General features: G+C 40.5%; 1 protein-coding gene across 4 annotated transcripts in view; it reads right to left on the minus strand.

Moving 5' to 3' along the window:
- Positions 1-18,512, minus strand: part of GRHL2 (grainyhead like transcription factor 2) — a 65,788-nt gene that overhangs the window by 24,167 nt on the left and 23,109 nt on the right. For 3 of the 4 annotated variants that reach the window (XM_064647409.1, XM_064647404.1, XM_064647423.1), the window contains 4 exons: positions 17,598-17,754; positions 15,647-15,758; positions 10,459-10,553; positions 1,565-1,723 (listed from right to left, as the gene is read on the minus strand). In XM_064647409.1, coding sequence (XP_064503479.1) covers positions 1,565-1,723; positions 10,459-10,553; positions 15,647-15,758; positions 17,598-17,754 — 523 coding nt within the window. The remainder of the gene's footprint in view (positions 1-1,564; positions 1,724-10,458; positions 10,554-15,646; positions 15,759-17,597; positions 17,755-18,512) is intronic. The other variant, XM_064647417.1, reaches the window with a different exon arrangement.

An 18,512-nucleotide genomic window follows, 5' to 3' on the forward strand; every position in this document is an offset into this window, starting at 1 on the left:
TTAGACTCAACATTAATTTCCTGCTTTCTAGTCTCGATATTTGAAGCATCAATTAAGCCAATAGATGCAACAAACATGTATTATTCAAAATCTCCACCAGTTGTATCTACAGGTCACCCTTGACGAGTTTGTGCTCCGAATTTCCTTCCTTTTTTTAAATAATTAAATTTTTTTCTAATTGCTCTTCAAAAGCAAGTATATGAAAATGACTTGTCCTTTGATATTTACTGAGCTTTTAACATCCAGCTGTAGCTTCAAATCTCTAAATATTTGACATTCAAAGTTACAATTAAAAGCATAGCATTTTGACTGCAAGACCTCAGCGCATACATTTACATTCATTACTTCCAAAGATTTTGCTCCACCAACATGACTGATTAGCCCTCAAGATCCCGTTGTCAAGACTGCAACAAGGGAATGAATTGAAAAGGGGGAAGGAGCAGCAACACAGAGTCCTGGAACAGTTGAACTCTTACCCTTTCCATTAAAAAGTTAATGTTACATATTGCCTGGAGCATGGCCTTTGTCTTTCTATTCCCACCTGTAAGATGGTAAGGCTAATTTGGATAAATTTCCCAGTCACTTACATAGATGTAGACTCTTGAATCCCTGAACCTTGACTAGAATTCAGGCATCAGCTCCCCCATGGAAAATCTTTCTCCGCAGGAATAAAGTCATCAGCTGGCAGATGTTAAACATAACTGAAAAGTGGTCACACTCTCTTCTAAGAATTACCACTGACATAACATTTCTGAGCGACTGTTTCTATGTGGTGATATATACAGCTGACCATGAAACTGTCTAACTCATTAAGGCATGATCCATGTTTGGGTGCTGAAAAATCTTACCAGTTCTCACAAAGGAGCAGTCAAATGTACTGTAAGAGAACAAAATTTTGCAAAAGAGGGAGTGAGCACACACAAAAAAATAGTTACTGAACTACAAAATGGGAAAGACTAATCTATTTCTGCAGTTTACTTTTAATAAGAAAATCCTAGCAACATAAAGGTCTCACTGAAGCTTCCAAAATCAGGGCTTGTAATTAAGGGAGATGGGAAATCCATCAGCTGCATCACTGGGACTTGGCATTTTCCACTGCATCAGAAGAAAGCTTAGCAGACCTTTACTGAAAGGTGCATTTCTCTGTCAAGAGCATCTCCACAAAGTTTACATGCTACCTATCCTGGCTGTTAGAGCCAGGAGGGAAAATCTCACCAGACCGGCACTTGCATGAGCCTATCGTCAGCACTGACCTTCCAAGCAAAGATCTTTACATTTGTACTTTTCACTTTTTTGATATTCCAGCATCATGACCTAAAACATACTGTCCTTAAAAAACCCAACTATTCCTCACCAGCTGAGGAATCAGGGCCAAAAAGGCTGCAAAGCAGTAAAATAATTACATGATAATCTGCTAGATTTCTGATATAACTTGTACAAATGCCACCATGAAACACAGTTCTCTAGGGAAAGAAAAAACATTTAATTAGGTCTAAAATATAGCAATAATAAATTGTCTAACAAGGTTCCACCTCCATCCACGATAACTGTGCTTTCCACTCACCTTGTCACAAAAGACCTTGATCTGGCAGTAGGCTCGGTGGATGGGTTTATTGCTGCGGTTGTTGTAGCTGTACGTATCGATCTGAATCATCAAAGGAAGTCCTTTTACTCCTTTTTGTGAGGAGAAGTCTGTGCTCAAGCAATTCACTGTGATGAAAATCTGTGTGCCAGAGAGATTACTTTTAAAATGTGGTACAAACAATGATTAAACTTCCAGAAACACATGAAAACAAATGGGAAAATAAAAGCAGATACACCACCCTACCCACCTCCCCAAAAAACCCAACAGTTATTATCAGCTATGATGCATTCTCTGGCAATTCACACATTTATTCTCCACTTCTGTCCTAAATCCAACAAAGATGCTTCCATCCTGTCAAGTAGGACAAAACTTTAATGCATGTATCAGCACTTCAGTTTGGATCAGAAGCTCACATTTGAGTTGAATCATTTGTTTGTCCCAACTTACCATGCTTTGGTTCACACTAGAGAGCTCAGAGTACATGAGTTGGATTCTTTTTGGAAGAGCCAGACCAGAAGTTGTGTTCTGTGAGCATTCCTCAGTTGCTCCAGCTGCTAGTGGTTGCTCAGTCCATGGGAACTGACTAAAGACAATCTAAAACCTCCTAAAATGTACCTCACATGGATGTCAGGTCTTTAGCCCTGACTTGCTTCATTCTAGAAACCTGCTCTGTATGTTTGCACTATTTGTTAAAAGTGCAAATAGGATCAGCTGAGTTGGAAAGGACCTTGGAGATCATCAAGTCCAACCTTCATCCACTACCACCGTGGTTACTAGACCATGGCACTAAGTGCCACATTCAGTCTCACCTTAAAAACCTCCAGAGGCAGAGATCGTCTTGCTTCCTTTCCAGCTGCCTTTGGTCTGGCTTGTTCTTCTGACAGCTCACAATTCAAATTCAGTGGGGCAATGATAAGCCATAGCCTTTTTTTTTATTTTACAAATTTTCTTCACACTGTCATCAGGGGTACCCCCTCCTCCATCCCATCAAGAGACACCCTTGATCTTTACTTCAAAGGTCCTTCATTGTCTTCTTTCAATTTCAAAAATGCATCTTATCCTGTCTTTCAAACTGGGAAGCTCATTAATAAAACTACTGCCTACCTCTTCTCAAAAGTCCTCTTTGTCATGTAGCAACCACTTAACCTGACATTGCATTCCGTTTCTGGCAAGCCCCCTACTTGTCTGTGCTTCAGAAATCCACCTCTTGCTCTTCTTCTACAACCACTTATGTCAGTTGATAGCCTCTAGTCATCTCCTGCTCTCTAACTCCATTGGTACCATGGGACAAGGTGTGTCTCATCTGCCATGTCTGTACAGGACCCGGGAGAAGGATCTCCCCCCACCAAAGTCTCACAAGGACTATTCTGATGCAAAGCAAGCATTGTGAACTGAAATACCATTGATAGCTTTCAGACAGGATTAAAAATCCAGTTTTCTGCCCAGTGAGGAATATGTGCATTACATAGTAATTTGGGGCAATTATGCACTGACCTGATTCTACTTTTAATTTTTCCTCCGTTTTAAAAACAAAAACAAACTGCCAAACAAACAAAATCCCAAAACTGTGAACTAGGGAAAAGGACAAAGAAAACCACCAGTATCTCCTGAAACAAGAGGATGTGAAAGCTGACACAGGAAGGAAGAGATCTCAAACAAGTCTCTCAAACAGACCTGATGCACACCTTGCTGGGCAGAGGAGGGAGCAGCAGGCCACTGGTCTGGGAGGATTCAGGAAGGAAGAGCATGAAGGAACCCCTCCCCAGTCCACAAACAGGGAAAATAAACCAACCGTGTGGCTGTTCAGAATGCAACATCCCTAAGAAAGGCAGCTGAGAATAAAGGTCTCCCAGGGCTGGTGGGGCATACTTCACCCTCATGGTAGAAGTTACCATTACAGTCATGGTCTTTATGATGGAGCCAGCTTGTTTACCTGACTGAGCTAATGGCCCCTCCACTTTCTGCTTCTGATTCTATCACAGAACTGCATTTACAAACGAAATAGTTGAACTTTAACTGCGGGAAGAGGAGGGAGGCGGGGAAGGGCCCTAGGTGAAACTCTGATTTTGAAGCTGATAGTGTTCTTTCTGTTTCAAATTACAAGTTGGTCTCTCCTCCAGCTCCAAAGGTAAGTGTAGATATGGGCGCATACGCCTTTGAAATATAACAGCCTGAATTTCATTTGCCTTCAGACTCCTTTACAGTGTCAGGGCAACAGTTTAAACTGTGTGTGAACATACAGGAGTGGAATGAGGTTTGGCATAAAACAGAAATCTAGTCTCGCTATACTTTAGCTCATACTTCTGCACAAGGATTTTCCAAACTGTAAGCTGAAATGTGAGAGGGAACATGCAGGCTTTGCATCTACTCAGCAGTTTGTACATCTGCAACATTTGCTGCATGCTCAGCCGAGAAGTAAAAAAAGATCTTGTCCCACCTTAATCAACTACATACACTGTGTGTCATCTCTTTCACTGCCTCCACAATCACAGAGCAGAGTAGGAGCAGCTGGGGAAGACAGACTTTATTGTTTCAAGAGTCCCTATACAGCAATAACAGATTATTCAGCATGAATAATAGATATGTGCTGTAAGATTCAATATCTTGTCCTGACACAGTAATACATCAGGATCTCTCTGAGAAGCAATGACAGTACGTTCACGTACACGAAGTGTACTATACTTTCTGCCATATAATTTGCACCTCACAGATAGACAGATGGATTCAAATTAACATAGATCATTCATTTGGGGGAAATTTTCTGTCTCCATGCAATATTCTATTAGCTTTCCTGTAAAGCACAACACTGACTTTAGATTCAGAAAACATGGGAAGTGTGCAGAGGGGAAGGGGAAGAGGGTGTATTCCTGTTCTTGGAGTTGATTTTAGGGTCTCCTTTTTTTTTTTTTTTTTGCACAACTAAAGATTCGCACCAGTTTTAATACAGTGGAGCAGCAGGCTGCTATGGTGAACAGGACCTGGGGAAACACCTGGACAGTCCCCTTCTCTCTCCCCTGCTCTGACCAGAAACCACCTCCACAACGCAGTGATCTGCTCTGAGCAGCAATGATTTTAACTGCCTGTCCAAGCACAGCCTGCTTTGCCCTTTACAACCCTCATCTTCCTCTCTTTCTCATCTCCTGTCCATAACACAGGTACTCCCACTCTCTATGAGACAAGGGGCAAAACAACCCCATCTTCAGACGTGAAAAGAAAAAGCACTGCTCTACTTCTCCTGGCAGATACCCAGGTTTAAGATCCTCCTTCCTGAGGTCTCTTGCATAGTAGAAATAACAGTAGCAGGAGTAGAAATCAGTTTCCCTCCCCAGCTCTGTCTACACTTGTCTTAGAACTCTATTAATAAAAGTGAATATAATTGTCTATCTGAATTAATTTACAAACTTTTTTTTTCCCCTGTGCAAACTGGATTTTAACAATGTTTTGCTATCAATTGGGTTGTCATTATAGTGATGTCTTTTTTTTTAATGTCAGTATATCTCAGATTAGAGCAATTAATGGCAGAGTTCCACCCATCTAGTCTCCAGCTCAGGCATGCCATTGGTAATGAAATACTAATTTGGAGAAACATCTGCTGCTGAGAAAGTTTCAAAAGTGGCCTAAGATAACGACAACTCTTCTGTTTGATATACAGCATGTCTAGAAAAAGCACTCTCTCTTTCAGGGAAGGCACTCCTCCATGGTGTAGCTGCTATTATGTGAATTACTGACTGTTTGTTAAATACTGCAGCATAATTAGGGATGTACAAGACACAAACACAGTAAGCTGCCTTAAGAGAAAACAAGGCTCAGAAGTGCATTTCCCTTTTTATCATTTAATTCAGCCAACATGACTCCTGCTGTGATCTCTCAGCTTATACACCTTAAAGGTCTACAGTCACGAAACTTTTAATATAAGCCTTTCATTACTATTTACCTTTCTGGCTCCCATTGTCTCAGAAAGAGCCAGGGGCAGAAAGGAGGGAAGAGTGTGTTATGGCACAAAATCAGAAACTTACAGCAATTTCTCTACTGAATACCAGTAATACATAGCACCTACACCTGGATGACGGGTCTTTAAAAACCCTGTTTTTAAAAAGTTCATCCCTCCAGACTGTAACAACAAAGAGTTAAATGATGTGTCTCTCAAATGACTAACATCAATCCCATCATTCCTCCTATACACAAAAAGTGTGGTTTTATAGTTTCTCCTGCCAGCCGTTACCTTATAAATCCCACACAAAGGTAAAACCTTTGTTTTATTTCAATACAAATGTCTCCAGCAAATGTTTGCACTACTCTTTTGAAGCTTCCTCAACCCACACCACACCCAGGCAACTACATAAAAATGCCATTTGCCTTGAATCTCCGCTGCATACTTACCAAGTATACACTGGATTTCAACATTATGTGCTACCACAGGTTAACTCTTCTTTAATATATACACGTGTGTGCATGTCTCACATATATATATATATATATATGCACACTTGCACAGACAGACATGGATTATTAAAGTAGTTGCCAAGTCTAATCCTACATAATTTCTGGTACTAACTCCCCAAAATGAAGCATCTCTTCCTTCAACCTTTAAATTTTGAGAGTAGAGAAAATGTTAATTTCCTTCCTAATTAAATTAAATTAAATTTGATGTAACTTAAGAAGGAAATTTGTGATTATGAACAAAATAATTCTTATACTAGTCAAAGCCTGTCCTAAGTATCACTAGCAATGTTAAAGAAATATGGATTGGCACAATACAAATCGCTGCTAGAGATAGTTCTGCTCTACAAGCTTGATTTTACCATTGTGCCCGCTGGAATTGGAGCTCACTTTGGCCCACAATATCCAAGAACCTAATCCTGCAAATCACTCACTCTTTGAAAACAGCTTATTACTGTATGGGCTATGCCAAAACTCATTAAATACCTGGAAAGGTTCCCAGAGGCTTCAGCATGCTTTGGATTAAAGATCTACATTTCAGTTAAATATAGCAGGACAATGATTGCACGCAAGTATACACAACAACTGCAGAGTGCACAACTCCTGTGCACACCAAAGCGCATATGTCAGCACCTGCCTCAATTATATATCCACCAACATGTCTCTTTACCACATGTCCAAGTTGTGGTGCTCAGCAGAAACCAGTAACCTCTTGGTATCACTGAAAGTTATTTTTTGTGTCTTCAAGGTGACATTTTTCTTTAGCAACTGCTCACTGAAGTAACATCTTTGAATTTAAGGTTAAAAAGCATTTTCCATAAAAATATTCAATTAATGTATTGTTTCAGAATTAACACTGTCCTAACCACTTTAAATTAGAAAATTACCAATCACAGAAAAGGCATATCTCAAGGAATTGGTAGGATTTATGACAAATATATTCTCCTTTGACCAGGAGAATTCTGGTTCATAATTATCTTCCTTGCAAACTAACTTCTGTCAGCGATTAGACTGCAAGCAGACAGATGAATGTCTATCAAAAATGAAGCTGAACTCTGTTCAAAAGCCTCCACTAGAACTTTGTCAACCAGCCAGATGCTGCAAAAAAAATCTTCTACAGGGCAACAGCAAGGCAACTACCTACCTTCTAGCATATTTATATAAATAGACTTCTAAAAGTCATTCAGTTCTTGTTAATTGTTGTTTGTTTCCTCACCTTTTTTTAAAGAACTCCTTTAAAAATACCAAACATAGCATTCAGGTTCAACCAAAGGGAGCTGACAAATCACCTTGCCCATAAATGTTGCATATTTATACACAGAACTAAATACAGAAGTGAAACAAAGATGGATTGTACAAAACTGTTCTTCTCTTCCCTTACAGTACAATATATTTGTCTTAAGGAAGCATGAGACAGAGTTTGACATGGCTACAGTCTTCCCCTTATTTTCCTGTATCCTGCTCTGAACCACAAGCCCCACAGCGACCTCGAGATAAGGGCCCCAGCAGAAAAGGATATTGTTCTAGAAAAGGGTAAGAATACACCAGGACAAACTCTGCTCTGCCAGAAGGCAAGGGGACTGCTGTCAACCAGATACAGCAGAAGAAACGCCAGCAGAGTGGCGTTTCTGACTTTGGTGCTGTTTCCTTAGTCCACGCAAAGCAATAGTGAGATTATTCCACAGCTTGACATGAGCTGTACAAGATTCCCTTTCCATTGACCTGTTCTGCCAAGCAGCAGCTGAAAGACAAGGCACCAAGCACGGGGAGCTGGAACCAACAGCTCAGTTCCAATCACATTACTGGGGTAATAGAGGGAGGCCTCTGCCTCTGAATTCCTGTTTCTTCCACATAAGACCCACATGAGATGCTGCCTTATCAACCCTTAGCAGGCTCACTGTTAGCAGGCAGACTGGCTGCCACACCCGTACTCTTATACCCTCATCCTGAAAGGCTTAGAGGAGGAGGAGTGTCTGCTCTGCTTGTGTGTGGGAGGAGAAATCTGGCTCTAAATGAGGAGAAATAGGGCTTTAAATCAGCTGCCCTCCAGGTGGAGTAGGAAAGTGAGAAATCTGATGTTCCAGATAGGTCTTCCTAGATGCGGGATTTAGTCACCCAGGAGAGACAGGCATATTTGGATATGTGATTTCTGCTGCTTTTGTTTGATTTTCCAGATCACTCCCCTGTGCACTTCCAACAAGAAGTCCATTTTCTTTGTTACTTCCCAGGCCAGCAGAGCACTTCACCACATCCCATCTCAGAGGCCCTGCAAAGAACTGCTCTGTGCTACTCTTGTCTGACTCCAAAGAGAAAAGCCATTGTGCCTCTGAGTGGGTTAAGTTTTAATCTTGAAATTGTGGTGGAAAAGAGAAAACAACACTGAGCAGAAACAATGGAGCCAGTTGAAAGATCATCATTCAAAAAGCTTAGGAAAAGAGTCTGTAATTACGCCTTGAAATTCTTCATCTCTCTTGGATGAGGTAATTGCTGGAGAAAAAACAGCCTTCAGTGACGTGCCTCAGAGTTTATAGCTTTCCAACACCACAAGGGCATCCTATGGGAATCCCCAGACCCGGTGCAACTGGTTGATGTATTAGACTCTCCCACAGGAGCAAGCAAGTGGGTACATGTACATGTGCAGGGAGGGAGACACTTTAGTGCAGGCAAGGTGGTAACCTTTCACATACAGCCTGATTCATGCTTCATAGCTCAACACCAAAGCGTGTTATGAATCCTCTTACTTTTATCAATACATTTGCAGTTCAAGCTCCTAAAAGATCAGATATTTATTAACTATCCCCCAAAATAAATATGCATAAGCTAATTTGCATTTTAATTACTACTTCCTGCAGAAATACAAGTGGCTTAAATTTCACTCCTGACAGTTTTTTAGTCCAGCAACAGTAAGAGAGTCTTTATTTTACAATCTTAGTATGTTTTATTTCCAGTGATCATTGCAACAGTTGTGTTCTTCATGTAGTGGCACCCAAGGCAAGAGCAATGTGAATGGTGTGAGATTAGAACAAAATGTCCCAAGGTTAACACCTGACATTAATGGATGTGACTTTCTTGTTTCTAGATCAACATGGTGTCTTGCTAAGTCTGGCTAGCAGCTGCAAATGCGTTAAAGAACTGCCAGCCCTGGCAGCAGGGATAGTAGATGCCAGTGGGACAAGACTGCCATGCTCTAGCCCTGGTAGCACTTTGGTAAAGGTCCCTGAGAAAGTCTGTTTGTGTTGAAGATCCCAAATCTGTATTTGCTGTATCTCCTTGCATAATGATCACACACACACACAACAGTCACCTCTTGTGACTGCAGAGGACAACATACAGCTGTAGTTCGAAATGGAATCACATAACAGGGAAGTATCTGAGGCCGTGACAATGTAATCATTAGATGAGTAAATATAACTACATTACCAACTGGCCAAGTACAACTCTGTTTACCAAGGCCTGCTTTTGAAAGAGCTGGGTGGTTTTCAGAACTATTGTCTTTTTTTTTTAAGATGTGCATCAGAGATGAAAATCCCTGTTACTACAAACCTCAGCACCTTCAGCGAGCAAGTCAGGACAGTGAGTATTAATACCATCGCCCCGTGCTCGACACAATCTCCCACAGGACTCACTCGCTCCAATGCAATCTCTCTAATTCTCTGTTAGAAACGCAGTGGGGAATTGTGCATGAAGATGTCTCTGTATTTGAAAGATTCATTGCATTACTTGAACACTGGGCATTTTGTATTCAACATGAAAATGGTATCAGGAGTTTGCCAAGCTCAACAGTGTTTGCTGTTTAGTAACTCTACATCCCCAAGAGTACTGCATTACCCTCACTCATTTTACACAGCCTATTTCCCTTGTTGTTTGCCTTCCGGGGGCCAACTTCTTCTTAGAATTACCGGCAGCTTTTCACTTCTCCCACACTAGTCCATGCAGCTGAAGCACTCTGACAGCCTTTGTACAACCTTATCTGTAAGAAACTCTTCTGTTCTGGTTTATAGGTCCACTTAGCAGTCACAATCCTGAATTAAAAACTCCATGCCTGAGGGTACTTGACCATTTAAAAAAAATAAAAAGTAAAAAAAAAAATGCATTAGTCCTCAAAAATACATTTGTTCCCAATTGCAAGGACAGTCTGTGTAACACTATGAAAAATAATGGCACCAACACAAGGGAAGGTATAGTCTAACTTACAGAGTATTGATTATTTGAGATGTTCCTAGTGTAGAAAGGAAGTTGATAGTTTAGAGAAAGAAAACATTCACCATGTGTCCTACACCTGACTTGGCAAATACAAAAAAAAATTTCTACTGTTTCTCAGGCTGGGCACCTACCAGCAACCCTTCTTATATGTCAAAAAGGAGAGAAGTGAAACAGTGACTATGGATAGATGGTATTTATATAGGGATACCATCTGCATGGCTTTTCCTCACCTTTGCCTCCTCATTGACGTCCCAAGTAAAGGACACGGCATTGAATGCAATTTCTTCAATATTCCCAATGGTATTAAAACTCTCCTTGTAATCAGCTGTAAGAAAAAACAAACAAACAAAAGACCCATGAAAAAAAATTGAACTTTCACAGTTCATAGTACATCTTTGCTTCTTTGTCTGGGTTCTCTAACACATCAAAACTACCTCTTGTACTGTTTATGATTCATTAATAACCTTAATTGCAAAGAGATAATACAATGCAACTTGAGTAATACGCACAGCATATCACTGGCTGATGTTCTAACAAAATATTGCTTGCTCTCAAAAAGAAGTAAGTGTGACTCTAGTGGCAATGAGCAGGTGCATTTCATTAGCTTGGCCAAGAAATGGCCAAAACTGGAAAATTAACTAAAAAACTACTGAAGCATTAAAGAGACTGTTCAAAACCTGACATAAATAAATAGCATTACAGTAAATTCTAAAGAAGCTTTCTAAAAGGCTAAGAGCTATAATTGAAGGATATCATTAGTAGTGTACATTTCTTGCACAGCTCTTTCAACTTTCCTAGGAACTGCACCAGATGCTGGATCAACGTTTCTCTATTAAAAAAAAGGAAAACAAAAAGCAAACAAAAACCAACACCAAAACAAAAAACAAACCAACAAAAAACTGCAAAGAAACAAACCCACAAAGATCCTTTTCCCAAAGTTTTTATGCAACTAAAACAGCAAACAAACAAATGTAGAGTATTTTTAAGTTGTCTGACTACAAAATCTGCACCTTCTTCTCCCTTCTTCCGAAAGGGCTGTTAATATTATCAATAAGCTAGCTTTTAGCAAGGAATGAAAGCAAAAGGAAGGAAGACTTCATAGTTGACCCAACAGTCCCCTAGAAATAGTAAGGGTGTAAAACCATGTAAAACAGACAACTCCCAGGTCGTCTTTATTATTGAAAAGAGGAACAAGCCACCTTTTTCTCTCCCTTTGCTGGCTAGTTTAACACACTTTCTTCTTTTTGTTGACAGATTAAGAGAAGTGCCAGGTAATATCTGCTTGATTAAAGGAACTTCCAGATTGTTCACACAAATGCATCAACTCTCTCTGGGACATATATATTTCCTAAGAATCCCCTGAGGGTTGTAACTGGACTCAGTGCCAGAGGTCTGAAATTACTCCCTTGATCTAATGTTTGCCCAAATCTGTGCCTTAGAAACATGCTGATTCTTAGCTTTGTAATAAGTTATGGAGAGAGGATGTTTTTGTATTCTGTGAGGCACACAAATGGTTTCAATATTCATTTCCTTTGCTCTTCTAAACTGTTGGTCTCTAAAAAATAATTTCTACATAATAACTGCTATGAAATCATTTATAACAAAACCATTTCTGCAAGGAGGATTATTTAACATTTGAGACATGCAATCAGTATACTTTTCTCTCATCTAAAACACAAGAATGCTGACATCTCACTAGGCAAGTGAAACTGTGTCCCTGGGACACATAAATGGTTTGGATACAATAAAAAAATCACTGTTCAGACCCTAGGAACAGCACGAGATATTTGGTAATGTAGTAAATTAACACAGTATTTGAGAGGGCAGGCAGGCTTTTCATTCCCACCAAGAAATCAGATCTCCTTTCTAACTGAAGTCATTGGTTTCACTATCTAAATTCAGTATGGGAATGCAAATGAGAGGAATTAGAAGACACATAAGTAGTTTAATATGCATGTGCACACATCCACCCACCTCTAAATTTATGATTCACCAGAAAGTGCCTTGTGCAACTGACTGCTGCATATGGGCGTGCTGTGTAGGTGCACTTTGGAAAGACATGAACAAGATGTCTCGTAAAGACACTTGTTTTCTTCTCCTAAAAGGCTGTCAGAACCTCACATCCCACCAACCCTTCCCTTCCCCCAACACATGCCTCTGCTTCCTTAATTGCCATACACAAATCTCACGGAGTGTCTATGCGACACGCTGTTAAAAAGTAGAAGTGTATCCTATTCCTCTCAATTTACAGACAATTAAAGAAGGATCTTCAGTTGATTAAGAAAGAATTTACATCCAAGGATATTTGAAAGCTGTTAGAGTGATTACAATTTTTCCGCTTCTGCTGCTGTGAGTTACCAGAAAGAGAAAGTTGGGGTTTTTCAATATTCAAGAAAATGGCTGTACAGGAATTATTTCCTCTTGTGTTACATAAACTGCATAGTAAACAATGGCAAATTTTTAATGTTAACTACTAATCATGCATTATATAACTTTGTAGTAGCCTTTGTAGCTTCTTTGTATATATATATAGTAGCAGTGCACATAAATAATACAAACTATCCCAAAAAAAAAAAAAAAAAACATAGGCAAGTTTCTGGAGCACAAAGATTCCACACCCACTCTTCATATTTGAACCTGTCCTGGTATTTCACAAATTATTGCACTGATTCTAAATAATCAATATTTGCTGCAACTTAGTATTGAATTATTTATTTCACATTATTTTAAAAGAAAAAGCTAGTGATCAAACGTCACAGCACTGTGAAAAAGACAGCTGGTTTTTTTGCCCTCTTTACTCGTGCTAAAAAGAGTGAACATGCCTTCCTCCTTTTTCAGAAAAATCAATTATAGCAGACAGCCTAAATTTTAGAAAATGCCTTACCTTCTTGCTTAATAAGCATCAAAGCCTTCAGGTTTATTCCTCAAGCACTGACTTGCTTACATGTAAGTACAAGCTTATGCTATTAATATCAATGCATCTACAGATGGGGTACTGCATCTAATCCATTCAACCATCCTTTCTCCCAGGAGGTGCTCCAACCAGTACACAAAACAAATTAAAGCAATGACTGACCCCAATGTGACTGGAGTGAAGCAGCAAGTCACTATTTCCTCTGATCTCCAAAATATAACTGCAGGCCAGAAGGCAGACAGACAGACCTGTGCCACTGCGGAAAGCAGCATAAGCACAGTCCCCACCCCTATCTGAGGGCTGAACAGCTGGAGCCCAGAACTAGAGCATCCCAAACTCATTTGATGTTCTGCCTGCTAAAGACCACATCATGCTCTAGATTAAAAGTGCATTCATAAACAATTAAAAAGAATTCACAGATGTTAAACATGCTACAAACATCAAGTTAAAATAATATTAAAGACTATAAACATATATGGAACAGGTGATGCAGATATACAGACACCTAATTCTCTCTGTTAACTTTGGGGCCTGGACACTAACTCAGTATTCCTTTACAGGAACCCTACGAGGTCCTGAATTTTTAATGTAAAGGGAAATCTTCATAGAGTCATTCAATATAATTTTGGATGGAAGGAGTCCCTAGAGGTTATCTGGTTCAAGGAGGGCCAGCTTCAAATTTGGATTAAGTTTCTCATTTAGGTCATTTGATGGTAAAACTGGGAGATTGCTACTTTTATGGGAAATGTAGTTGGGAGCTATTCTGGCCTAATAAACCAAATAGGCATAAGGTAAGTGCCAAAGAAAATTAAATGTACTTCAGAAATACCATATTTGGTAAGGGCTAAGGCCATATTTCAGTTGTTCTCAAGAAAACACTACTGAGCAACATCTGGGTCTTTCTTCTGAAAACTCTAAGGTGAACCATGCTCTTACAGCTCTTACATCTGACAAAGAGTCAGCAAGTCTTACTACACTGGGCTGTGCTCGTGTTTGCAGTCCAAATAAAGAATACGCACCGGAGTGCCTCAAAAGTCAGCACAGACCTATTTCATCTCAAACCAATGGAAAATTAAAAGACGTTCACTTTAACACAGGTAAACACACAGTTCATGTACAGCACTTGTTTTGCAGAGCACTATTTTACAGAATATGCATCATAAGCTGACTCATTGGGGAAAGGGACTGAAATGTGCCAGGACACCACAAGTGCAGTGGAGTCAGAGGGTGTTGGCATGGCAGTGGAACAAGCTCATGAGCACATACTTTCAAAGGTATGAGCATTTAGTACTGTAAGCTTGTAGTGACTAGTACAAAAAACTAGGCAGCCTTCAGAAATAGCTGTGACGTGGCACACTTGCTCTTTTAACGTGTCACAATAGGAGTCATTTGGTCTCGGGTGGCGATTTTACTGCCTGAACTATACCAAAGGGCAAGAAAAGAAAAAAGGAAAAAACCCAAAGAAGTTGGGAATACAATTCAGCCAGAAAAATGATGATAAGAGGCAGAGAGGAGATTCGGGAGGAGCTGCTTTGACAAAACACACTTGACCTTAAGTGGAGCTCCGCGGAGGCTGCAGCATTTCAAAGGCTAAACGCATTGTGTGAGTAGAAACACTTAGGCACTGATTCCCTGATCACCCAGTTCAATTGCCCCTGAAGTCTTGTGGTGTTCTCTACCAGTAACCCTGCTTTGTTTTCGCACCCCTCTCTGCCTCCTCTCATTCCTGCCATTCAATGGTTTGGTTCCCTCAGGCGGTCAAAACAAGATAGACTTTGTCTGCTTTGGTCTTGCCGACTCCTTTGACTGGAATCCTGCAGATGGCTGCATGTGTAAACTGCACGTGGGAGGGGAGAAGCACTTGATGTCTAGACACTGCCACTGATTCAAACTTCAGGCTCCTTGGCAGAAGGTACGTGTTCTTCCTCTGCTAAAATCTCCCAAGCATGTGGATAGGGCAGCTGTGGCTGAAAGAGGCTTGTAAATACCTTAGATGGGATGAACGGTAAACAGATCTCTCAGGATAGCACACCAGAGCTTGTCCTCCCTCAGTGCCGACACCAACAAGACTCCAAGTCTTCGAGTGTAGGAGTCCTGTGCCCTTGTCTGCAGTCGCCAGGATGATGGCATCCTCACTCTCAGCCTGCACTTCCACATCAATTAGCTAACACAACTGTTACTGGCTGCTATTGTTACTGGATCAAAGACTGGATCAGCCTTTGAAAAACTAAAGAAAACAAACATTCTGCCACTCTTGAGGAGGTGCAGACCCCGACTTCCCAGCTGCAGAAGGTGGATCACTGAATACACATGCACGGGGCAGCTCTTCTGTGTAACTACTGAGAACCATTCCTTCTGCATGCTCCCTATCCTGCTCCATAGACCCTATTGTCCAGTCCTAGCAGGGATGAGCCATTGCCAAAAACTGCGGTACTGTGCAAGGTATCAGAGTCTTCCATATCTGAAATCTTCCCTGAAACATCTGGAGATCCTCTTACACTTACCAATGTCGAGGACCCTCTGTTTAGCTGTGTGCTGGCGGGAATGCCAGTACTTCCAGTATTTCAGCTGTTCATCTCTGTTTTTATCCTCACTGAAAACAACCATGACCACGCTCTATGAAAAAAAACACCAGAAACCACATTAGTTAAAATAATTAATAGTCAGAAACACAAAAAATTAAAATCTCCTATATGCTTCTAATGCTGATCCAGTCACCACCCTCTCCTCATACTTTGGTCGTAGAAGATTGCTAGGTTTTAATCCAGTCCAATATTGCAATGCACTTAAAGACTCCAGGCAGAGGAAATGTAGTTGGAAAATAATGCAAGGTCCAGGATTATGTTCCACGCAGTCACCACTGTAACCCTTCACATGCTCTGTGACCTTTTGCATAAAAGCTGAACACCATCACCACATCTTCCATGTCCAGTCTCTGCGTGGGCACAAGGCAATACACGCCATGGACAAGCCCTGAGTTATGCCTGTGCATACTGGCTGCCCATCAGGTATGTGCTGGCTGGCCAGCTGATGCACTAACCAGATCTGACCATGCTGACCAGCTTTTCCACCAAGGACAGCATTAATCTTTTTCCCTCTATGAAACACTTACATGGAACTTGTAGAGGTTTAATACCTTCAAAACCTCTTGCACCTCTGTCAGGTTTGGATGGAATTGGCAATAAATTCAAGAGTCGCCTGAGTAGGGCCCTGGCAAACAGAACATGATCGTGAAAGTTGCACGTGGTTTCACAATCTTCTGTAAACTACATCCTCCAAAAGGATGTGGTCTCATCTCTCTTTTACAACTTCAACCCTTCTGTTGCCACAGCTTCAAAACTCATGTGGCACTGAACCAGGCCTATGAGGACTGGTTTTCAGTCAGACCAGTGAGCTCCTGTCTCCTGTTTCAGCTCTGCAAGTGCTAGAGCTGGAACCAAAAAGGGGGAAGGAACAGGTGGCAGGGAAGGAGATTTTGCAGCAAGAGAGAAATCTTACATCAGCTTTAGCCAACAGCGTAACACTACAGCCTCATGTCCTCAGGAAACCAGGCTAGAAATTAACTGCTAATCCAGGTTTCCAAATCATTGCCTCTGTTTAAGATGAGACTCTCTAAACTTTATGTATGATAGAAACATGTAAGTTGTTGTCTGCTTCACTGCTCACACTGACTTTCATCAGTTCCTTTAACTAAAGTCACAACATTCTTACAGTACTTCGTTTATTTGGATGGAAACATTTCCACAGCCTCATACATATGCAGCCCTGCCAGCTCCAGGGTAAAATTTACAGGGCAGCAACTCTGAAGCTCATTGTTCATTCCAAGGTTACCGGGTTAGGATTTGCTAATTCAAAAACATTACCAAGGCAATCAGGAGGCCCATTCCCTAAAGTAGATTTTGCTGAATACACAAGCTCCAGTCCCACCCCATGGAATTTAAGATGCAAATCATTCGTTTTGTCATACTTATGGGTGAATATCAAGTGAAAGCTCATACTTATACAATGTAAATGATTTAAAATTTATGTCACAAAGGAGGGAGTCAACTCTTCATGTTTTATCTGAAATGCACTGGAAAGCAGCTGATGAAGTGCACAAGTAAGTGAAGGTGGACTACAAGGAGATGTAGCTGTTCTTGGATTTCTTTACTTTAATCGTGGCAGTGATAAGTTCATCAGTGCCAAGTGCAGTCTCTGTGTCATAATCATTCTGCCAAACCACAGACTGAGGCAGATATATGTATAATTAACTCGTAAGATCACACTGAAAAAACTAGATCCCAAAACATTTGTTGCCACCATCAGTATGGTGCTCTCCCACCTTTACATCGAGCATGAGAATAAGCTTGCTCTGTCCCCTCCCACAAGAAAAAAAAAATTATTAAAAGCCAACCAACCACAATTACATCTATGTACAGAGCTCCATTCCCACCTAGGAAAGAAATGGGACTATACCCTGACTTTGCTGATGGGATGCCGGAAACATTTGTTGTCACCCGTCTCACTCAGGGTGATGGCGTAGAACTGTCCTTTGTTCAAGTAGGTCATGGGCCCCTCCCCTTGCTTTTGACGCAGAGACTTGGTAGCTTCTAGTGTATACTGAAAAGTGCTGCTGAAAAGACAAGGAGAGGAACATCAACAAAATCCGTATCACTTTCTCCTTTTCTCTTTGTCCCCATTTATTAAGTATTTCATGCATTGCATAAGGCGTAAGAAGCTAATAATAAAATTCCAGGAAAAGGTCACATGGTCATTTAAAAATGCACTTTTTTTTTCAAGTTCATCAGATCTGGCAACAAAATGTAAAAGTATCTGAACTGTAAGTCTCTTGGATCAAAGACTACATCTTTACTTTCTCTGAAAAGAACCATTATGAAGTACAAGACTATGTAACCCACAATGAGAGTGTTAAATACCAGGCGGGAATTCAGTATGATTTGCAGGAAATCACAGACATTTAAACTCAGAAGTGTCACAGAAAGAGAAATAAATAAATAATTATTTTTTTAAAAACCCAACCAGAATAAAACTTGTTGCAAAAGATGGACTCAGAGAATGAAAAGTCCAATTGCTACTTTCAGCACAGTGCAGGGAAGGAGTTCAAGGAGAAGGGACAGTAAGTTTATTTGTTTAAAAACAACATGCAAATCAAGGTTTTTACAAGCTTTCTTTTCAAAATTAGTCAGACAGAACAAAGTGCCTACATTTAGTTGTATCCTGAAACCAAGTAACCTCCTTTTAGAAAAACAGAAAAGAAATAGAGAAAAGGTTTGCGCTTGTGCTGGAATTTTAGATCTTCAAAAAGACCCTCCTTCATAGAAGAACTTTCCACTTTTAAATCAGTTCTCAAATCATGAAAAGTTAAAGCCT

This window comes from Pseudopipra pipra, chromosome 1 (assembly GCF_036250125.1).
Source record: "Pseudopipra pipra isolate bDixPip1 chromosome 1, bDixPip1.hap1, whole genome shotgun sequence".
In the NCBI taxonomy this organism is placed as follows: Eukaryota; Metazoa; Chordata; class Aves; order Passeriformes; family Pipridae; genus Pseudopipra; species Pseudopipra pipra.